Source organism: Urocampus carinirostris, chromosome 18 (genome assembly GCF_059441175.1).
Source record: "Urocampus carinirostris isolate Australia breed hairy pipefish chromosome 18, RoL_Ucar_1.0, whole genome shotgun sequence".
Classification (NCBI taxonomy): Eukaryota; Metazoa; Chordata; class Actinopteri; order Syngnathiformes; family Syngnathidae; genus Urocampus; species Urocampus carinirostris.
This window is the reverse complement of record NC_142366.1, coordinates 23,531,744-23,555,264: the sequence shown is the minus strand read 5'-3', so window position 1 is coordinate 23,555,264 and position 23,521 is coordinate 23,531,744. Positions and strand designations below refer to the sequence as shown.

General features: G+C 44.0%; 2 protein-coding genes across 3 annotated transcripts; both read right to left on the bottom strand.

The window, feature by feature from the left end:
* Positions 1 to 1,844: 1,844 nt before the first annotated feature.
* Positions 1,845 to 9,329, bottom strand: pigm (phosphatidylinositol glycan anchor biosynthesis, class M). Of its 2 annotated transcripts, none has more exons than XM_088321864.1 (8): positions 8,653 to 9,329; positions 8,419 to 8,592; positions 6,753 to 6,857; positions 5,743 to 5,957; positions 5,040 to 5,143; positions 3,754 to 3,908; positions 2,704 to 2,805; positions 1,845 to 2,634 (listed from the first exon to the last, which is right to left on the bottom strand). In XM_088321864.1, the coding sequence occupies exons 1-8, from the start codon at positions 8,821 to 8,823 to the stop codon at positions 2,467 to 2,469; spliced, it is 1,194 nt and encodes a 397-aa protein (XP_088177990.1). In that variant the 5' UTR covers positions 8,824 to 9,329; the 3' UTR covers positions 1,845 to 2,466. The 2 variants fall into 2 exon arrangements, with proteins under 2 accessions (XP_088177990.1, XP_088177989.1); XM_088321863.1 differs by having other exon boundaries at positions 5,743 to 5,980; positions 6,737 to 6,857; positions 8,653 to 9,322.
* Positions 9,330 to 9,947: 618 nt separating this feature from the next.
* Positions 9,948 to 23,087, bottom strand: LOC148348677 (leukocyte elastase inhibitor-like). Its single transcript, XM_088321862.1, has 10 exons — positions 22,977 to 23,087; positions 21,215 to 21,396; positions 18,743 to 18,826; positions 16,539 to 16,676; positions 14,734 to 14,851; positions 14,521 to 14,663; positions 13,558 to 13,635; positions 13,400 to 13,489; positions 11,953 to 12,133; positions 9,948 to 11,487 (listed from the first exon to the last, which is right to left on the bottom strand). Exons 2-10 carry the CDS (start codon positions 21,389 to 21,391, stop codon positions 11,261 to 11,263), a joined length of 1,236 nt encoding a protein of 411 aa, XP_088177988.1. The 5' UTR covers positions 21,392 to 21,396; positions 22,977 to 23,087; the 3' UTR covers positions 9,948 to 11,260.
* Positions 23,088 to 23,521: the final 434 nt, after the last annotated feature.

Here is a 23,521-nt window from a genome sequence, read left to right as displayed (position 1 = left end):
GCACCGACATTCGGAGACTCAAAGAGCACCTTATTCCTTTGGAAAAGACAAAAAATAAGAAACGAGACAAAAAGTAAAAGGAAAAAGAGAAATGAAAAAAAAACAAAATAGAGATGTGAAAAATGAAAAGGACAAAAAGTGATACTCAAGAAAAACGAATTAAGATTATTACCTTAGTATTTTGATAGTAGTATTTTTGTGGTATTATTCTGTATTTCTGTATTTATTTATTCAGACAGAATTAACCATAAACATGGTATATATATACAAGAAATCATTTGACATGCCAACTCTCAATAATGATAATATCATAGATTTAAAAGAATAGAGTAAAAGAGATATTGCAGTGTATAATAAAAGGTTATTATATAGAATAATTTAAAAAGAAAGGTAGTATTTGTAGTATTTCTATTTATTTTCAGAACGAAAGCACAATAAGATATATCTGTATGAGCCGGACACCACGTTAGAATCGTGTCGTTTTTGCGGAGACATTGATCTTACCTATGTTTCTTTTCTCCTACTGAAAACAGTAACAGTACTTTGCTTCCCGTTTAACGTTCCAAAATACTCATGTCCACACCAAGACACTTTGATTCCACGCAACTTTCAAAGGATGGGAATCTTCAGTCAATTCGAAAGCTATCCGGAGTTGCGGTGACATGTATCCCCCTCGGGAGCGAGTGTTTCATATTTGACCGCCAGATACGCGGAAAAAAAAACGTTGCCAAGAGCACAGCGTAGCAGCAGGTTACCAGACAGACATGTCGGTGACCGGAACTAAGGATTGCGCTATGTCATAGAAATACACGTTTCTCGACTTGGGTCTTTTTTCAATACATTTTTTTGGGGTTTGAACAATTTTATTGACACTATTAACATCAAATAAACAATGTGAGGTTTGAACAATATTTCTCGACAATTTTAACAGCACTTAAGCATATTCACAATTTCGTTATATTTGACAATAGGACGTTTTAACAATAAGTATGATCGCCAAGTTTTCTATTCAATTTAAAAGCATTGATTTGACGTTTTTGGTACCACTCGGAGGGACTCAATATGACGAACTGTCTCTTTAAAAGACAACGTTGCTATTCTGGCGTTTGAAAATAGAAAATGTTAGGAAATGACTCATGTGTATACAAAAGGCCGAAAAAGTCATTTGAATGAAGGAGATATTCGGAAATGAATGTCGAATCCGGCGGCTCGACACTTTTGATCATAGAAACGTCCAAATCCACTGACCTCTAGTGTATTTCCTTTGAAAAATTCAGCACTTTTAAATAAAATAGAGAACAATACATCAAATGTCTCTTCAGCATTGAAACGTGGCGAAACGATTCATTTCAACATTTAAAAAGGGATTGGAGTTGGCGCCCTATTTATAAACGCTCATCTGAAGAGGTGACGTCGGGGCATTCGTACTTGATGCCATCGCCTAGCGCCTCCTACTGGGCAGGACTGCACATTGCAGAAGTATTCTTTACATCGGAGTCCAGTTTTTTTCCACAAAAAAAAGGCAACTGCTTAATAATGTATTTGTATGAAGTGAAAAATACACAGCGATCATTTCAAAGGTGTGCAAAAAACAATTCTAAATGAAGAGCCTGAATATACACGGTATGTATTGAGCATGTCATTCCAGGTCCATGTAAGGCGGGGGTCTTCAACATGGTACCCTCCCTTAGAGGAGCCCAAGGACCGCTTCGGGTCATAGTGATTCTCTAAGAAATTGGATTTCTAAACAGCATGAGAATTCATTGACAAAAACACAATGTTTTAGTCGCCGGCTGGACTTATTCAAGCCTTCTTCTAAAAATGACCACAAAATGATTGCAACATTGCAAGAACATATCCAAAGTTTTTATTTCAGAGAAACATTTCAAAGTGCTCGCCTTTTGCGTTACGGCGCAAGAAAAATAGAAGCTGAGGTTCAAAACGGTTGGCAGGCTTTCAAGTTAACCTTAAAAAACACGGCATCGTTTCTTGACGTCAATAAATAATTGACAACTTTTCCCACACGGCGCAATTTAGACGAGTGGTCGGCAACCACTGTCTTGCAGACCAATACCGGGCCTATCCCTAGTTTAGCGGCGAATACGCGCGTTATCTGTCACCCCGGAAAAAAACCCCTCATTTTACAGGAACTTATCGCCGTATTTCAGCCACCATCGATCGCTCGACAAACATCGCTAACCTCGTTTGCGCAGCATCGGACTCAACGAGAATCAAACCCGGGTCGAGGCCGGGCGAGTGCCGAATCCTAACCGCTAGTCCACCGGGATTGTATATGACCCAGGAAAAGGCGCGACATCCTATTTTTTACTCACGCTGCCACGTTGTAATGGCGCATTATGGCAGCGTGAGTAAAAGTGATGGCTTGGAATGCCTTTTCCTATGTCATTTATCTCCCTCGTGGTCCAGTAGTATCATGAAGATTGCTGTTGGTATATTCCAGAGATCTCATTCCGTCTTGAGTCTCTTCTCATCGACGTTGGGTTCGTAGTGCCTGATCATCTGTATCAAGACGAAACAATTGACGACGAGGAAGAGCAGCCCGGCCGACCAGACCCACAGAAAAGCGTGGCGGCCCTCGAACTCCAGGAAGTAAGCCGGGATCAACCACAGGCCCTGACGACGACAAGTCGGTTTGAGCGGATGGGGATCCGTTTGAGAGAGGCCAATATTTCCAGTCGTTACCTGTCCGGAAAACCACAGCAGGAGCAGTCCGACTCCTTGTTTAAGCGAAAGACTCAAATGAGGAACGGCCAGCGGGAGCAAACTCAGGTACCACAGGAAGTACTATAAAACACACAAGGCATGGTTGCACGTAGAAAATGGCATGGGAGGGTTGACACTGGTGAAACCGAATCAAACAAACTTCTATCCGTCCATGATCTGCACCGCTTATCCTCAGTAGGGTCGCGGGGGGTGCCGGAGCCCATCCCAGCTACCTTCGGGCAAAGGGCAGGGGACACCCTCGACTGGTTGCCAGCCAATCAGAGGGCACACAGAGACAGACAACTCGCTCGCTCATTTATATTACATTTGGAATGTGGGAGGAAGCCGGAGTGCCCGGAGGAAACCCACGCAAGCGCGGGGAGAACACGCAAACTCCACACAGGAGGTTCGATCTCATGACCTCAGAACTGTGCCGCACACGCGCTAACCACTGCCCCGCCGTGCTGCCCCTCGAACAAACTTGTATGATTAAAAATAAGAAAAAAAAAAAATCTTTCAATACATACATATAAATGTCAAGTCACTTTTTCACTTCTGATCATAGAAATGATGGCAATTGTGTCAGTCATAAGGAATCTTGTCGGGTGGGTCCTTCGCACTCTGCGTTAGTCCCGCCCCGCCCGCACTGCGATGAGTCGACCGGGTAAAATGCCATTTTGACCAGAGTCGCATTTTTCAACTCTCGACTTCTCGTAGCGGCGATTTGGTCCGTTTACTCGCCGATACCGTACCCTCAAAAAGTAAGACATCGCCATTGGAACAACGTTATCTGTTAAACTCTTGTCTCGGTGACCCTGCTTTGAGGGCGTGACCGCGCCCTTGCCTTTGATAAATCGTGTATTAGCGATCAGGGCACATATTCGCCCTAGACGTTGCTCTAAAACGCAGCAGAAGGATGCGTTTGAATTCTAAATGTACAACTCTTTTTTTCGGAAGACTAGAACACCCCCGGGACTCCCCTAGACTGTTCCCCCACCAAAGGATATCACAAAATTGTAAATTTCATACCTGCGATGTGCAGACTTTGTTAAAAGAAACAAAAATGGCCGTGTGGAGGAAACAACAGAAAGCCAGGTGACGGTGAAAAGCCCACGAAGTCCCAATCAAGAGGATCAACTGTGGCAGGAATGCCGCAAGAGACAACCAATGGCTCCACCCGCTGTCTGAAAAACAAAAGTGCGGAGTAGGTGCCGCTTCCCCCGACTATAAAGAGACCCTCCAAACCCCAATTTGGCCAGCAAAGTGCGCCTTATCATCGGGTGCACCTTATATATCAAGATACTAAGGTGGATACGATTGCAAATGCAGTTACGACGAGCTGATACGGTATACGGAAACCGTTCTGCCTTTGAGAAACGTATAGAGTGGTCTTCAAGTGCCCACTTGTTGTTAACATGTGAATTGTTGGTTTGCTCAAAGGAAAGAAAAGTGCAGAATTCAGACCACAACCTTCCAACGCTCATTGCAAATCCTTCCCTGTTGTCGCTTCCAAATGGATAGGGATTTCTCAAGATTTTTTTTTGTCGATGGTAAAGATTTGGACCAAATGATGTCCTCTCCTTTGATTTTTTTTTTGTTCAATGATACCGCGTATGTTAACTGTTCTGCCTTTGAGAAACAGAGTGGTCTTTGAGTGCCTTCTTGTGGTTATCATGTGAACGGTTTGTTGCTAAAATGACATTCATTGGTGAGGTCATAATGTGGGGTGCGGCATTAGAAGATTTTAGGAGATAACCGGCAGAGTAACACATAACCTGTGTGCATTTCTTAGACAGGCTCGAATAAACTCGATTTTTTTCATCTTTTGGGGGGTTTGTGCCACCCTGAACAGGCCTGATGAAAAGTAAGATCAAAGCAGATAAGCACAACGGAAAACAAAGCATAAAGGCTTTTTGAACTCAGCCGGGCATTGTCAACACATAGTCCGGGGCGCCATATACCGGTTTACAGATGACATTGAAATAGACCGAGTGTATTACTCCACCTGTAGCTTTCCAAAGTATGAGGAAAATATTCAATGGGAAATGTGCATGTTTGGCACTTCAATGCGGAGCGGCACAAATTCCACTCATGATACGCTAACGTTTCAATGCTGGCGAGACCGCGTCGTTCTACCGAGAACTTAGTCGTATTTTCAGAATTTAGATCAAGAAAAATCTGGATTTCCGGTGAATACGAACAACAGAGACTCAAAGTAAGCAAACATTTTTGGAAGGAAGGTATTGTCTATCCACTGGAAGGCGCTCACCAACGCACATTGTCCCTTTAAGAAAGAAATGCCGGACTTCACCCACCTGCAGTCAAGTAGAGCATGTAGAAATATGGTGAGAAGTTATGTCGAGTATCTCTTCTGGTGAGATGATACAAGTAAGTCTCGTGAAGGAACGTCCACCCGTAGCTGAAAATCCAAAAAGAGAATTCTTAGAGGACGACCGACGGTCGGGTAAAAGGCCGCGTGATTCAAAACGAGCAACGCGACGGCCCGTCTTGTCGCCATTGTTCTACGCGGCAAAATGGAAGGCGGTGGTTGGGCTCTCCGTAGATGCCGAAAGAGCTTGCGCATTATTACGGCAGAAATATCAAACAAAAACTCGTCGACAGTAATAGGAAAAGAAACTAGTTCGGATATACTTCAAAATACTACAAAAATAACAATACTGTAATAGTGCAATAATGGAAATACGACCAAAAAACTCTTATAAAAGTACAATAACACCATAAAAATACAACTGGAGTCATACTAGAAAAATAAGGGCCGGTTTCGCCCCCACCAAACATTCTTTTCTTTACATTAGCACGCAAAGAGTTGTGCGGAGTTTGCGCGATTTACAGATCAATGGCGAAACGAGTCCAGTCAGTCGGCTGTCCTTTAGGCATTCTATGTGAGAGAATCAAACGGCTTGGCTGTGCTACTTCCCGTGTTAACTTTCCTCAAACGCCCGCCGGGCCGTAAGCTCGAGACCCCCGGTATCGCGTCGACTCGTACGGCGAGCTTACGTGTGATAAAAAAAAGCGGCCAGAGCGGAAAAAAGAGCAGCGGCCACACCGGCGAAGCACAAGAGATCCTTGTTGAGGAAACGTCCGAGGGAGCGAAGAACGGCGCCGTGCGTTTGGTTCCGGTCCTCTCCTTTGGCCGATCGGAGCTCGAGAGCCACGGGGAGCGCGTAGGTGACGGGGTAGATCTTCATATGCACCGATAGGGCGTAGAGAAGCGCTGCCCCCGTCAGGCGGCGCTCTAAAATACACAAGACGGAGAGGGGCGGTGAAGGCAGCGCTTCCCGATGGCTTTTCCACGAAACCCGGGCTCTCCGAACCCTTTCCAGCCGACGGCTACTTTTTGTTACGGATACGCTCTAATATAGCAACTTATTATAGCTAGATGGCTTGCTAAATAGCTGGAAGAGAAAAAAAAGCTAGCTAGAAAGAACCACCTAGATAGCCAGATAGAAAGCTAAAAACAAATGAGGCCAACATTTAGCTTGATATATAGCAAAAAGAAAAAGTGAACTCCAGTAGATGGCATGCAATAAACTGTCAAAAGTCAGCTACATCACTTACTTAATAGCTAAAAAGGGAGTTGGACAGCTAACGAGCTAAAAAAAACTGCAAACCTTTCGCTCATTTCCTGTATAAAACCCATACATTGGAATTGAGTTTCTCGTGTTTCATGCATGCTTCCTACAGCTCACATTTGACCACTAGTTGGCACTGTTGTTGGCTACGCTGTGCTCTGTACCACCGGTTTTCATTCGCAAGACGCCAGACAAACATGGCGGCGATCTCTTGCTACGGATTCCACGGTGTAAAAGAAATACGCATTTTACAAGCTATGATTTCTTATTAAAAAGAACATCGGTATGATTTCTGTCTGGTATTCACATCTGTATTTTTGCATACTGAATGAAAGTTTTTGGTTCACTGGGATGCACTAAATATTACAAACTGTCCCTTTATTTTTTTTTTCATAGAATTGTTTGTATCGTAACCTTACCCTCTAAACAGAGAAGAGTCCCGAGGACCAAGGCGGCCGGGACGGATTCGGCATTTCCTCGGCTAGAGACTCCCATTGGCAGGGGGTTGAGGAGCCACAGAGAAGAAACCCGAAGCGCCGTCTGATGAAGAAATTCTCGTTATATTGCAAAAATGGTCGGGACTGGATGACTTCTTGGTTCCTGAACCTTTTGAGTACTTTCACTTATTGAGAACTCCTTCACCTATTTGCAATTATTCAACTACATGATTTGATTGTAAATATTTGGCTTTTTGATATTTCCATTGAAGCGGTTGTTATTCCCTCATTTATTGTTTCAAGCGGTGTTTTCGTTTGCAGTTAGTAGTGTTATCAGTACTTGCCTGAAACCAGTTTAGTTAGATAAAGGGCTGTTGTGGAGTAGTTTCCCATGACCTCTCTACTTTAAGTTTCATTTTCACCGTACCCCGCCCCCCTAGGACAAAAGTGAGCGTCGGTCCTTTTCAGCTTCGCACTTGTGAATCAAAACCATTAAGTTCTGTAACTCATGAGTGCCCCAAATATTCTGAAACCTCAATGGAACTGCTCCACTCGAGTGCTTATTTTACCGGTTTCACAAACCAGACGTAAACGGACTCGCTGAGGAAGTAAACGCCGCTTGAATATAGACTCGAGGCACACTCCTCCTGAAGTTTATGTGTGATGTTGACGTTATACTTTTGTTTTCCCGTTATTGAGAGAAAAGGTCGTGCCCGGATGCTGCACGGCGGGTGCATTAGGAGGCATCGGAGCGCCACTTGGACCTGATGCACGCTATAGTCTAGAACCCGCTACTTTGGTCAAAATATTTGAACAGGCAGCTTTAAAGCGGGCGCCTTACCAGCTCAGTAGCCTAGATGGTAAGGCGCCCGCTTTGAGACTGGGAGGTTCGGGTTCGCGCCCCGGCCGAGTCATTCCTAAGACTTAAAAAGTGGTCGGCGGCGCCCTCTGTTGGCTGCGGCTGCATCGGCTCGCTACAACGGGTCAGGTGCAATCGACATTTCGTTTTGTGTACATTGTTACACAGAATGACAATACAAGGAAATTATTATTATTATTATTATTATTGTCATAGCTGTCCACTGGACTTTTCGCACAAATTCCATGATTAATTATTTCTTATGTTGACTGTCCCATTCAGCCCTGTCATCCTGGAAGGCGAATGACCTCATGTTCGATCCCTTCACATAGTTTCTTAAATTTCCTCAGGTTGTGTGTTTTTTTTTAGTTTTTCCTTGCCCCCGTGTGGGTTTCGGATCAAGGGATATTGTAACGGTGGTCTGTTTGCGATTCACTTCGACTTTATGGTCAAATATGCAATCTGCACAACATAAAGCGCAGATGAAATGACTTCCTCGCGTGCAAACACGCAATCATAAAACAGAAATAGGGTTTAAGGGATTAAGGCTTATACTGGTATAATAATAGTCTGCAGCCTGTACACGTACAGCCTTTTGAGACTTCTTGTGATTAAGGGCGGCACAAATAAATAGGACTCGACTAATAAATGTGACTCGACCCGACTTTAAAGTCCACAGAAATAACAAGCACGTGTGTCACGAAAGCTCTAAAAGTAGTGAATCGTTGCACACCTTGACTCTGCTTGTGCGTGGCCTTCAACGTCTATTTCTAACAATCCCCATCAAAAAGGTGAGTCAACACACCTCAGGAGCAAGACCTCGCAGGCAAAGAATTCTGTAGATAAGCAGTCCAGAGAGAACATCACACGCGATGAAAAGCAGCTTTCCGAACACGGCGTGGATATAAATATTTGGAGTGAGCATCCAGGCGAGAAGAGGAGTGTATCGATAGGTTGATCTGTTGTACGGGGATTCGCCCTGTCAACATAGAAATGTTTGTCTTTTTCTTATTACGGGATTAGACTGCCATCCTTCTACCTTGGTGACGAATTCCGCTGCATCCGTAAAGACGTGATAGTCGATGTCAGTGTACTTGACAAGCATAGTTCTGTCGTGCCAATCTCCGTAGGCGACCAAGGCAAGGCGTGCGGCGATCGAAGTCGTCCAAAGAACGTGTTTGTGAGTGACTTTGGATACGAAGCGCTCCATGACTCAAACACGGCCAAATAAGCATTTAGTAGTCGCGACGAGAAAGGAACGCTTCCGCAAGCATGATTTCATTCGCGAATACTTCAGGAAGTAAACAAGAAGTGACGTAGTTTGATGTTTGCGCCGCATTCGATAAAATGGGAAATCAGGATATCCGACGTGGTCTGTCGCCAAATATTCAGCCTGAAACCAAGTATGGATTAAAAAAAAAGTAGCCCTATTCCGATTCCTATATTTTCGTAACAGTCACGTCGTCTAAAACGACTTGATGTTAAGCGAATACTTCAAAAGGTATTCATAAATGAAGACATGTGAAATGATTTGATTCTACGCATTCGTAGTCAGCCTCTTTCTGCGGTTCTTTGTTATCAAATAAGTCAACTATTTTATCCAACGTCACAACTCGGATCAAGTCACATGAAAATGACGTTACCGTGGTCAAATGCTGGTACGAAATGAAAGGACTTCAATTTCCGTTAGTTTTGTTGACAAAAGCAGCACGTCATATTTGCTCACAAGCGCCCCCGCGTGCTAGTGTGCGAGGCACTCTTCGGTTCGTGGCTCATTGCTGTCCATATATTTGCTTATACTTTAATAGCATGAATATCAAAATGAAAGTGTTATTTGGAGCTTTTTTTTCCTTCCTTTACCCTTTTATTCTTCTTTCTTTGATATTTTTCTCCTTTCCTTCTCATTTCTCCTTTCCTTGTTTTTTCTCCCCCTTCCGCCTGCCCTTTTCTTCTTTTTTAGCTTTCTTTTTCAACTATTTCGTCTTTCTTTTACACCTTGTCTTGCTTTCTTCATATTTTCTTTATATCCCTTGTCTTTCCTTATTCACTTTTTCACTGGTTATGTATACGCGTTTGTCTTGCTGTCGGTCACCCCTCTCGAGGGATATGACCAGGGTTTTTCTCTTCCCTTTTTCTTGTTTCTTCTCTTGTCTTTGCAAAAGGCCGGGCACATTTTTTTTGAATAAATCGAAAAGCAAAATGTTGAAGTCCGGTAACTTAAGTCTCTGTAGTTTGTATTCTCCCTTGCGTTTCGAAGCACTCGTTTTCACTGCGCTATTCGGAGGTAAAACATTACACGTCTTCCCTTCAAGTAAATTACGACAGTAGACAATGTCCCCTTTAAAACAGTTTTATTGCGTACATGGAAAATATTAGTGCAGCGTTGTTAATATTTTTGTATCGTCTTTGGTTCTTTTGGATTTTGTACTGTAAACCGGTGACACATGTGTGCAGGAAATCTAAAAACTGAACTCCGTCTCATTCTTTTCCGGGAGCCACGACATTTGCTTTACGGAAACTATAGGACGAGTGGCGGCCCTCAGTGTATGGTTTGGGGCCCCTGACATCATTACAAAGCGCGAGTGTAAATGGATGTGTTTGCAAACTATTTAGGCAGCAATCCGAATGGACTCACTAATACAGTGTTTTTCAGCCTTTTTGAGCCAAGGCACGTTTATTTGAATGAGAAAAATCCCAGTGCACACCACCAGACGGTGCCCTCGCATCTCCGTCATTCCAATGAAAAGACGCTAGACCGCACAGGCACCCCGACGGGATCGTTTCCCAAGGCACGGTACGATGAATTACGACTGAAAACAGGGCACTCGTGTTTGAGATTGATGTAGAGTACGCCTGGGCTGCAATATGATTGGCCGGCTTCTTCCCGGTCGCGTACGAACGATGTCATCATTTTTTTGCAAACCGATGGAAAAGTATTCGATTCAAAATACGGGACGAGGGGCTGCCGGGGTGCGGAAATAGGTGTGTCACTGCTGTTGAACTGAAGCTCAAAGGACATCGGATGCATTCGAGGTGTATCTTTTGGCGAGTTTCTGCTTTGGAAAACCCCATGCGGCCCAACCACACGCAGACCCTGGTTCCAACAGCCCCCCGAGTAAATTAAGTTAGTTCTAGACTATTGCATAGGATAAAAAGTACGGTATAAGATTAAAATTTAGCAGTTCACCCATAGAAAAAAAGTGGCAGCAAGCAATAAACATAAGGGCAATGGGCAATCGGGACGGAGGATTGGAACGACTCGAGTCACCCATATTAATGCTGCATTCCAGAAACGTGGGAAGTTGGATGCGACCTTAAATGATGGCTAATTGCAAAGAGCCGTTTTTGAGGTGGCTGATGAGAAGATATTTGGGGCTCCAGCCAAGCCGCCTTCTGGCAAGCGCTTAAATTGCGGAGGACAAAATAACGGAAAAAACCGCTCTTCTTCTAACGGTGTCAATGATGTTTTCCCGTTCACCGTCTGTGTTTCCGTGGCCATTTTGTCCGGTGACGTCCGATCGAAGCCACTCGATGACTTAGGGGTACCTATCTTTTATATACATAGCGCCATATTTCCCACTTCCCGCTTTTCCGGAATGCAGCATTGGTCCGAGCGTTGCGGAAATGAAGACGCGCGGCCGTCGGGCTCACATGGGGGAGCAGAAACGACCGGCGAAAAGGACACTGGCGGTCGGGTTATGCCGAATGAAGAAGAGGAAAGGGTGATCGGCCACAAACTCGGGTGTTCTCAGGGCGCAGCGCATCATCATGATGGCGGCCGTGGCGGCGGCCGCTTCGGTTCCCTCTTCGTTGACTTCGATGAAAGCCTTGTGGACCACGTTGGACAAAACCAGGTCGTTGGCAGGAGACATGCCTGAAAAGCGCGGAATCTGGTTTAGAGTTGCGGGTGGTCCGAAAAACATCCAAACCGAAAACAATTTGGGTTCAAAAGACACCGTTCCGGATGTCAACCTTTTTGTTACCAAGTAGCGCAAAGGGCCACCCTTCTTCAGAAAATAATTGCGAAGCAGTGTTTTATGAGAAAATCTACACCGTTTGACTTCAGGACTCTGTCTTTCGCCAGGTCGGTGTCAAGGCACCCCCAATAAATCCCATCTGCTATCCCGTACAAGCGTCTCTGGAGCTGCATGCAGCTCTTTGGCGCTCCCTAGTGGCTCCCCGGTGCCTTTTCAACTGAGCGCGGCCCCACAACTTAGCCCGGGAAGAAAACCCGGTAAAGCCGAGCACGTCGAGATGTCAAAGTTGGTATTCTAGCCGAGAGCACCGCCGTTTACGTCGGAAACGGGACCGAATATATTCATCAGGAAAAGATCCCTACCGCTAAAATTGCTCCTCGACATGTCGAAGGCGTCGGGCATTCCCAAGCCCACCAAGATATTCTTCAGGTCGTAGTTTTGTTCCAACTTGAATCGAGGAAGGCCCACACGGACCTCCACGCGGTCCATCATGTCCGGACGGGTCCACTCCACAAAGTTCTCATAGGTCAGATTGCTCTCGATCTGCGGTGGATATCAAATTCAATAAAGAGTGGTTGTAACAGAGCTGACAAATATCGAGAATCACATTTTAGAGCGGGTGGAGCGACACAACTGGTGAGAGAGCTTGTCGAGAAATGTTCGTAAAGAATGGATGAAGGCCGTTTGACCAAAAGAGTGTGTCGTGCAAAATTGGTGAGAGATAGAATGAGAGGAAGGCCAAAATATACTGGGACGGACGGGGTGAAACGGGCTCCGGATGTAAGGTGGGTTCATTTAACGGATTTAAGAGTGTTTGCTGGGGCTAGATGGGAAAGGCCGAGGATCGTTAAGAATCACTGGTATCGACACATTTGATGCGGAGGGGGTAAACCGGTGTATGCTGGTTGCTTGGAACAGCAACTCAGCCTCTGTTGTGCTCTGTGCTTATTGTTCTGTTTCAGGTTGGGAAGAGTAAAATGGAATGAACGCGAGTGGCTTTTTGACTCTAGCCACCTCTCACTAGGAGGAGATGGCTTCAATATAGAGACAGATAATCATTTCGGAATGGATGAAGAGAAATTTCAGGTAAGGATTTCAATTTTCATATAAGCATATAAGAGCGCCCTCTTCAGGGTGAAAGAGGCTTTTAAACAATGTTATCACTTAAACAGCCCAGTGTGTAATAGCTGACCATGTGGTACTGCATTGTCGAATGCAAAGGAAAAGCAGTGCCAAAGTGCTCAGCGTAGCAGCAAGTTGTCAAGTCAGATTTATTTGTTCTGCCCTTAGTCACAAAAATGTCTCAAAGGACTGCACGGGATTACAATGACATCATTACCTGATCTTAACTTAAACCAACATGCGGGCAAGGAAAAACTCCAAACCTCAGCGTGAGGAAAAAAAGAAAGTTTGTGAAGTGGCCTCACAAGGGGTCATTCCCCTTCCAGGATGACCAGGGTGTTGCCAGACAAACAGGGTGGTGACCTGATGCAGGAATTCCAAAATGTATTTTGTTATAAATTGAACAGAGGTATTTTGCCCGATATTCAAATCGATATTGTTTTTTTCACCATGAGGAGGCACTCAATATTACACACTGTCCCTTTAATATTTGTAACAACTAACATAGCGTATTTGTTCATGTATAACGCACTTTTTTTTTTTAAACCATTGAGTGTCGGAGCTTTCTCTTGTTATGTCCTGTGCCTCTTTAGCGACAGAACTACATTTCAAGCCGCGCGGTCTCCAAAAGTCAATTCAAGTCAACGTGTTGGATGTCAGCCCGCTACGCGTATCGCGGCGTCTCACCTTGCGGAGACCGGTCGAGTCGTCTTCGATATTATTGGGCAGGAAGATGAGCATGCTGAGCTCCTTCCCGACGTAAGGCATCTCCAAGATCTAGGAAGCGAGAAACTTTTCTTCAGTCGCCCGATCTTTTCTTTTTCCCGTGAGAAAAGTCCGGCTACCTGGCAGTCGGCTTCAGGGATGAAGGCCAGGGGAAATTTCGATTTCTGGTACATCATCTTCACTTGTTTGCTGGCGTTCTGAAAACAAGGACAAGAAAAAGCTGCACACGATTGTCTTATGCTATCAAGGGGGTCGCTAACCTTTTTCAAGCTGAGATTTCCTTTCTTCTTTCGGATTAGCGACCGCTTTCACAGGCGTTTCCAAAATAACCACTTATTTGATGACTACTATATATAATATATAAAAACCAGAGAAAAGGAGAAAGAGCGAGAGATAGAGTGAGTTCCTACCTAGCAGAAAATTCACCAAAAAGGACGGCGGTTATTATTTAGCATCTCCTTACGGCAATAAAAAAAAACTATCGTGATTTATAGAACAAGCAAAAATACATGAACTGTCAAATAAACATGCATTGTTTTTAATATACTTCTAGGTGGAAAAATGTGCATTTATTCTGAGGGACCGGAAAGAGATAGCTGCCGTCTTGCTGTTACGGGTACCCAAAAAGCAAAACACCTTCCAAAAGACTGAGCAAAAGGAACAAAAGAAATGCAGCAGTAAGGACTCTTTCAGTCTCTGTAGTTTGTATTCTTCCCTGAGCTTTTCGCACTCGACGTTGGACGTCTAGTAGTCCACTAATACGCATTCTGCGATTGTTAGTCATTCGGGTTGACGTCGGATCGTTCGGAAGTCGTCGGTCGGCTGAGCTGAGAGAACAGGCCGGCCGATACTTTTGCACACCCACTTTTTTCCTTTTTTTTGCTTGTAAATATAATAAAGAATCGTGTCTCTCGGTTGTCGATTCCTAGAAAAGATTTTCAGTTTTTCGGCTTTAAGCCTGAAATGCGGCAACAAAAACAGAACGTTCTTTGGGAAGGCGCGGTGAAAATAAACCCACGGAGGAAGTCGGAAAGCGAGAGTAACGGTTTTCCGCATCGTTGCGGGGAAAGGCGCTCGCTCACCTTGCTGAGCTTGAAGGGAGCGTCTCGTGTGGAACTCTCTTTGAATTTTTGCTCCCAGTTTCCTTTAAAGTAGATTGCGTTGACCAGCACCAGTCTGCTCATGCTGTCCACCACGCCCGGAGCCAGCACCTCCTTAATTTTACCTGCAAATCGCAAGACGGTCGAAAAACTGGCGCCTTTGGACCCGTCTGTGTGCGCGTGTGTCAATTTCACCTTGGGTTTCCTTCTCCACCCAGGCGTTGATGTTGATCCGGGCCGCTTCGGAGTTTTGGAGGAAATTCACCGTCTCCAACTCGGCTTTGTAGTACGTCCGGGTTTGTGCCAGGAAATTCTGAAAGCGTAAACGATTCCGTTAGTAGCGACGGGACGAAACGCTCGGGTGGCGATACCCAGGCGCCGATTCCATCATTGGGATTTTACAAGTACCGTTCAATTTCCCGTTCTATTCAAATTCGACAACAAACCCCGAACGACGTTCCGACAATGCGTGACGAGGAGAACATAACGTCACGTAGACCGTGCAACAGGTTGACGGCGCAAAGTGGACACAAATGGGGCCCTTTCACGATCGAGTAACCTAATCTTCTTATATGTAATAACTTGTGAAGCCCTTAGAGACTAATTGTGATTAAGGGCTATACAAATAAAAATGACTTGACTTGACTTGACTATCCTAGTTCCAGTTAACGCTGCAAGACAAGAAAATCAAATCCAGCCTCTAAAGAAAAACGTAGCGGATATCCTGTCACCAAAATCGATTCCGGGGAGAAACGTCGATGTTAAAAATCGCCAAAAACAAGATCCCAAATTGGATTTTTGTCCCCTCTATTAATTAGCATCACAAAGACCATAAATCAGAACCTATTTATCCTTAAGGGAAATTGCAACGTAGAAATGTAGGGCCTAATAATAACATTGGCCATATAAAAATAATAATGTGCAGTTTGCAGTGAGGAATAGAGCTTTAGGTAGCACCGGTGTGTACCCGCCCTCCACTTTTAACTCATGTCGTGCCGTAACGTATAAATACGCAGATATGTGTTGTCCCGGGTGACGAAACATAGAAATACGTCGGCTTGTTTTTCTTAAACTATTCTTAAGGATTTGGCGCCGCTGAGCAGTAAGTATTAAGCCTCTGGAAGTGATTTCAGTACGATAAATCACCGCTAGATAGCAGCAACGGCTTCGATCGGACCTTTGTCTACACATCGAGGGAGCGGGCGCCTGAAATCGGGTGATGGCGTCACTGGAAATACTGAAAGCTCTTGCCAGGTTTATGGATCCTTCATGCATATTTCAGTGTTCTCGCAAGTAAATGTTATGTTGCGAGCAAAGTGCCCTAGTGTTTTTTATTGAAATCGTTGTTAAGATATCGGAGGTATCCAAAAAATAAAATATATAAAGGACCGAAATGAAAGTTCTTCTTGAAATGCATCATTTTACAAAAGTTAGCAATGTTCAACTGTTGTTTACTAAACAATGGTAAAAGCTAGAAAGACATTTTATTTTTCTAATGAAAAATGAGTGTTCAAGCTATCTTTTGATACGTCCAATGGCCAGAGAGCAACAGAACTACATTTTTGTAGGACTTCAAAAATGGCAAAACGGGGCCGGCACGGCGCTTCCAATTTGAGAAAAAGGTCCGGCACTCGAGGAGATAAGCCATGCGTGCTGAAAACATTCAGAATGTTTTATTCTCTAATTCTGATCTCCAATATATTATATACATATCACACAAATATTCATGATTTTCTTACTTTTCCTAAAGAAAAAGAAATGTGCTACTATTGAAGTGGTTTTTATAATTTAGCGCCAAAAAAAGGAACACCAAAGAGCGAAAGCATTATTTTGACACATCCGAATAAAGAATGCAGATATGTTGTCGCACAAGGAAACATCTGTCGGCAGTGTTTGGCCGGTTTCCCCTTTCCTCATTCTTGATCGGTTCACACAAAAGCTTTTGTCAAGCGGCACTCCCTTTCACACGTTATTTATCCAAGGCGAATCAGAAAACTAACCTGGACAAACCGGTAGGACTGCTCCCCGTAGAGCCTGTTGGCCACGCTGAGGGCGTAAGGTGCGTCGGGTTTGTTGAGCTCGGCCAGAAGTTTGGCAAAATCGGCATGAACCTCATCCTGGCCCTTGGTTTGCAGACACTGTCAAGCCACGGGTACAATCGATTAGAGAGCGCTCGTCCGCTTCATAACTCGATGGCCGAGCGGGGCGGTCCACCTGCGGAAAGAATCGCGGAAGGATGGAAAACGTTCCCCCCCCCCCCGATACGTGCAACGGCGCCACCACCAAGTTGTTAGTTGTGTTATTGCAGCCCTTTTGTACCATACGTCATAGGGATTATCTGTGTGAGTTGGAGCTCTGGAATGTCCTCAAACCCCAGGGCGTATTTGGTCCCGTTTCTGATGAGCTATTAAAGGTGGGGCGCGTCTTTTGAAATGTCCTCAAAAACTTGAAACTCAAACATTTTCTCTATCGAGTATATGTTAACTCTTCCTTAATCCTTATTTTCCATGGCGCCTATCTGCTTTTATCGGGCCTGCTCCGGGTGGGAACAAACCCCCACAAAAATGAAAAAGGAAGAGTTTGTTAAAGCGTGTCTATGAAATGCACGCACATTATGTGTTACTCTGCCGCCATCTCCTGGCGCAAAGTCATATTTGGAGCCTTCAATTTTGAAATGCCGCACCACACCTTTAAAGTAGTTCAAACGAACAGCTAGGTCTCTGACATGTTACCCGAACAATGTTGAAAATGAATGGAAGTTTTGCCAAAGAAAGAAGGAAATCTATGCCAGTGTTTTTTAACCGGTGTGCCGTGAGATCTCGTTTTGCCTTTGCAAAAAAAAAACATGCCATTATTTCAGTCGATTGACTTCCTTCCACAAATCAGCCGAGTAACCAATATTCATCCGTATTGGTAGGTGGCAGCCGATGACTATTTCCTTCTTTTTATATACAAACGATCTGCTCATGAGATAGAACAGAATACTTATTAACAAAAAATCAAATAAAGAAAAAACCTCGCATATCATTTGGCTGATTTGAATTCCTATTTTCTTACAAAAAGTAAGAGTTTTTTCTCTTCACTGGCTCGTTTTAAGGGTTATTTTGCTCTTTTTCTTGGAAAAACGGGTAAGCGATATAGAAAAACCTAAACGACGGCATTATTCTTAAACTGTACTACTTCTCAAACCGCAGTAAACACAAATCATATGAATATTAATTTAGGAAACATAGTCATTTAAACTTTAAAATAAACCTGAAACTGGTACCAGGTTTTATTCACACTTAAATACACAATAGAATTTCAATCTCATCTGTACTAAACTGTGAAAAAAACAAAAACAAATGTAATATACACACATTGTGAAATATATTGTTTTGCCTTTTGAAATTGCTAAATGTTATTGCGCTTCTTTTCATCGCACTATTGTTACCATGCATAATTATTATCATTATAACTTGGGCCAATTTTTTCGAAGCAACGCTATTTCTGTAGCGCAGTGGTTAGCACGTTGGCCTAACACGCAAAAGGTTGGCCGTTTGAGACATTTGTTGGTCTGTAGAGGGATGGGGACCACCAGGCTGTACTTGCCCAGGACACACCTCAGGAAATGCTGCCCCAACCCCCCGCGCGCTTAAGGGAGCCACTCCCCGAGCACACGTCGTAATGAGGATTTTTCTCGGGGCCTATTCCTCCTTTTCATTTCCTTAATGTTTTGAATATCTTCAGACGACACGTTTGACCCCGCCGTGCCGTGTCTAATCTCGTCGCGTACAAAGTTTCGCAACATAGAGAAAGAAAATTCTAATTCGACAATATTGTTAGTCGTGGCTTTAAGTGGCGTGAGGTGCAGAGACTTGTTTGGGTCCCACGTTAAGAGCAAGCACATCCAAAGGAAAGAAATAGCAGCCAGGGATCGAGTACATTTCCCGACATAATAGTCGGAACGCCACGGACCTCTGGAGCGGGCGAGCCGGGAAGAAAGCATAGAAGATAAAGATAAGGCCGCATTCCTTGAAAGGGCGCCAGGGTTTTGGGTGCGGCGTCCTCCGCGGGTCACGGGACAAAGTTTCCCCAGATGACAAACGGAGTCACTCCTTTATGTATTTACGCCGACTCGTAAAGCGAGCCCACCCCGGCAGGCGGTTAGTAACGTGGGTGTCCCGCGCGCTTCCGGAATTGCCTGCGCTAGCGACGTTACCACCTTGGGAAGCTCCATGATCTGGACTTGCTGCTGCATTTGCATGTGCGTGGGCCGCGCCGCTTTCGGATCGGTGAACCGAAGAACCTGAGAGGAGAGAGTGGCGTTATTGTCGACTGAATGAGAAAACCCCCGACGTGGCGTTCCGTCCTTCGGACATTTTTTTCCGGGAGGGTTATTCAAAATCCGATCGAGAGCCCCGGAGAAAAGAAATCGTGCGGCCGAACTTGATTTGATCTCGCGGCAGCCGCGTTCGGATTCCGATTCCGCGGCCATAACGGGTTGTGCACGCTTCTTCAACACTCTATTTGAAAAGTTTCAAAACCACCCCTCTATTACATTTTCTCGAGCGAGTGCATTCGATCAGATTTATTTGAAATCTTTCTAACCTTTTGTCCATACAAGGTTTCTTTGTGCCCCCTGGTCTATTTCCAACGTACTCAAATAGCGTGTGCGATTGTGTAAATACAGTTTGAAGGATTTACGCTACGGCTAAGTCGATTTTGTTTTTAATATCGAAGGCCTGCGCAGGAGATTGCGTAAGATGCCCGTTTGTTTCTTTTGCCTACTATGTATCGTTGATATCGTTGTCATTATCCGCCATCGGTGATGCTGTTCTTTCATTTGGAACCCCTCTAGGGCAAATTTGCCTTCCTAAGCCAGGAGATTGAATCCCCAAAAAAGGGCTCAAGGAGGGCTTCTAGAACAGGTTGGAATTTCTTATCCGAGCTCTTCTTCTAGCAAGTTCAAAATCCATGAACGTCGTCCCTCCTCATTTTGAGGCTCTGCTCAACTTGAAAGGCATCAGCTACAGAGAGCGCACCTTTACCGAATTAAAAGGGAAACTGCGCAATATAATCGTAGCAGCAAGATGGAGGACAATCGCGTCAGCTCTCTTTTCCTTTATTTTCTAGAGGTTTCCTTTTTGTCTTGTTTATTTTTTCTCTTTTCGTCCTTTTTTAATTGTATTTTTTATTTCTTTTTTTTCTTTTGGTGTTCCTCTTCTTTTCAAAATGGAAAAAGCAGCGTTTTGGTCACTGGAGCTCTGTATTTTGTCTACTTCGCCCTTGTCTGCTTCTAGCGCTCGTTTTCATTGGCGCGACAGAAAACAGCGTGTGGGTAAATAATACGCACTGTCCCTTTAAGGTTCATCTTGAGGCGGGGCCCTCAAACTACCCTCCAGGGGGTCACGAGTTTGATACCCCTGGGTTCTTGCACAGTCCGTTAGAGTCGTCGTAAAGATGACACGTTCGTCTAACTGCAAATAGTTTTCAAGTCGGCTGGCGTCTTTTTCCGTACAGATCTCCTTTTTTCTGTGTACCGGTCTGTTTTCAAAGCCCGGGAAGATGAAGCACGAAAAGAGACATTTGTTTGCCGCATTCACCTCAAACGAGACGTTTATCTGCTCTGCTGCTCTATTCACCTCGAGCGTGTCCCTTATTTTTGCCCTTTATGACTGAAAAGTTGAGTCAAAGACCTTCGGACCTGTTAGCTCACCCGTGCATCGTTCCTCCAAACGTTTGGACCTAACAGGCTGACATCCTGCACTCTTGCAGTTGTTTCATTATAAAAAAGCAGAATGTTAAGTGAATCATGAGTTCTTGACCAATACATTGCTCTTCTTTAATAGGGTGTACAGTAGATGTCATATCAAGTTTATAGCAGCACGTAATGCAGAGAAATTGACAATCTAAATCATCGATGGCGATCACGCGATCGTCTGCAGAAATTCTCAATGGCGTCTGCCCTACAGACCATTCCATTTGGCCTAAGAGAAAAACACACACACACCTTGCTCTTTGCCCTCTGCTTCTGCATTATCAGCAATCTATCACAAGCCCTTTTTTTTCACACATCATTCGGAGTCTTGCTCATACACGCAGCGATAGCGCGCATCCGACAGCTCGGGCAGGGTGTGACTCCGTTTACTTTGGCGATCCTTTTGTGAAATTGTACTCGCCGTCAGCAGAATTAAGTTTCACCCGCGTTCCGACAGGCGTGACTCAACGGATGGGTTCGTCGCTTTAAGGGCAGGGTCGAGTCGCCGGATGCACAAAACCGCATCCGGAAACGAGGCCGTTCAAAGTCGCTAATTCGCACGTAATGTTGACTGCATTTCTCGAGCGCTTTTCCAGTCACCCGAGACACATTTACCCCTTCACACACACAATCACTCGCTCACACACCGATAGCAGCGTTGGTCATTTCTCTTTTCATTAGATTTTTGGAATTGGGTACAAAAGGAGAAAGACAAATGAAATGATGTTTTCTGTTGTGCTTCTATTTCTCAAAGAGAATAGGAAAATGAATAAGGACCCAAAAATGTTTGCATTTGGTTGTTGTTTTTTTGGAATTCTATCTTCATGGTGGGTAGAATTTTTCAAAATGATTTGATTTTACAAAAGGCAAGAAAAAAACGATTTGCAACTTCTATTTCTAGGCCGATAAAAAAAGGATTTAAAACGAGCACGTTACCTGTGAGATCTGCGCGGCCGTGTCGCCCCCCGCCCCCAGCATCACCATGGCCAAGGCCGAAGAGATGCTGAAGGGGGAAAAGAAGATATTTTCCGTAGGGTCGTTATCGCTCAAATTTTTCCTTAAATCCAGAAAGAATTTGGTGTTGGCCCGGGAGAGCGGCTCGGAGGATGCCATCGTATCTGGAAAAGACAAAAAGTTTTTCGTTTTCATCCGAAGCGGTGTTTGTCGACGGTTGGCTCGGTGGCCTCAAATTGGCTCTCGGCAAAATGAGAGAAAAATCCATCCGAGGGTCGATGACACTCCTCATGTCAGGGTCTCACACACCTCCTACGACCATAGGGCCCCGACCCGGTTTGAAACCTTTGTCCGATCTCTTTAAAACGGACATTTTGTTCGGCACACCTTAGCTGGGTCATTGTCATTTTTCGTTTCGTCTGCCGTCGTCGTCCCGGTTTTCGTATTCTGCTTCATCTTCTTGTTTCTTTGTTCCCGGCGTTATTGCGTGTCCAGTTTTGGTGTTTCTAGTTTGGACTTTGTGAAGTTTTGTTTTTGTTTCCTGCGTGGACATTCTCCCATTCATTTCTCCAAACTCAGGTTAGTGTTACAGCTAATGTAGAAAAAGATGTTGCTTCATTTTCTTTTAAAGTCTTTCAGTATTAAGCAATTGAGAAGCTAATTGGAATCATATATTCTGCACATTTCTTTCATTCAATACATTTGTGAGGTGGACATGTTTACTTGATTTGTGTCGCGGCTTATAGTTAGGGTCGGATGGTGGGTGCCGAAGACGGACCATTTGAGACCCAAGGTCAAAATCCAATACGCTCGCACAACATCGAAAAGCTATTGCGCCGCCCAAAATGCTATTCATTTATCACATGATTGAAAAGGTCGCTCTAGAAAATGAAACACTATGTGTATTTTTCAAAAATATATGAAGGAAAATGAATATATCAAGAGTTTCTTCAAGTATTGGATGTTCAAGGAGTCAGTATAATTGCAGGCCGGAAAGGTCCAGTTTATTTTTCATTTTGATTTTCTTGCAAGAAAAAATGGACTTTGAAGCTTCTGCTTATCGAACGGATGAGGGCATATGAGATCATTGCATTATAAGGACCTTACTGTACAAATTATATGTTTTTTTTGTTTTTTTTGTTAGTCATCGGGTGGAGTTGGTTATGTGTTGTAATGTGTTTGCACATTTCCGTACCTTATTTCTATTCCCGTTTTCAAATTCTTGTTTAAAATCAGGGTTGGGTAGGGTTACTTTAACTTGATTACTTTTAATGACGTTTGGATGACTCCAATACCAAATATGCTCATAAAAGACAAAAGAAACTAAATGTGAATAAAATTACTAAATGTTGTGCAGGCTTGGGGAGTAACGGAATACATGGAACGGCAAAAATGATGTTGGCAAGCTGTTTGGATTGATTTTTATTTTGTTTCTGTGGCATTTGATGTTAGAGAGATCAAAGAGATCAAAACCAGGAGAGAAAGCTTACCGCGTGTCGTGAGTCATCATTTGATTCCTATTTAGTTTCTTTTGTCTTTTCTGAGCATATTTGCTATTGGAGTCCTCCAAAAGTCATTGAAAGTAATCCAGTTCAAGTAACCCTACCCAACCCTGTTTAAAATCAAGCATAGCCAGACTTTCTGCATAACGTAGTATAAAACACGGAACCGAGGTGACTCAAATTGTTACGAACTTGCTCTTAATTATTTTGATAAGAAATCGGGTGGCAAATGGATGACTTACCGGTCGAGAGATCCCGAAAAGACTCAGGCTGCTGTCAAACTTGTGTTTTGCTTTTGCTTGACGCCACGCCCAGAAACTCAAGGGGCAAGGCCGCTTCCGCGTCGATGACGTCATACGGAAGCCGAAAACGAACCAAGAGTAGGGAAAAGAAAGTAGATAAAACACAACTTTTCATTTCACCAGTGATCGAAAATACATTCGTGAGGTTTTATTTTGGGTTGTGTATTATATTGTTCTATGACATTTTGAGAAAAGAAATAAGTGAAATGAAAAATCTTGACAGCCAGTCACTGTATTATGTATTAAAAAAATGTCTCACAAGTTTCACAGAATAATTCATATCATGTAAAAACACAAAAAGGCTGTGCCTCAACAGTCATGATGGAAATATATTAATGATATACGAAATTGATTCTGAAGGGGAAAATATGTTCAGGAAGGTCATATTGCTCAAATTGTTCCTTAAATCCTGAAAGAATTTGGCGTTGGCCCAGGAGAGCGGCTCGGATGACCCTAAGTCGGCGCTCCTCGATTATTTTCCGTCA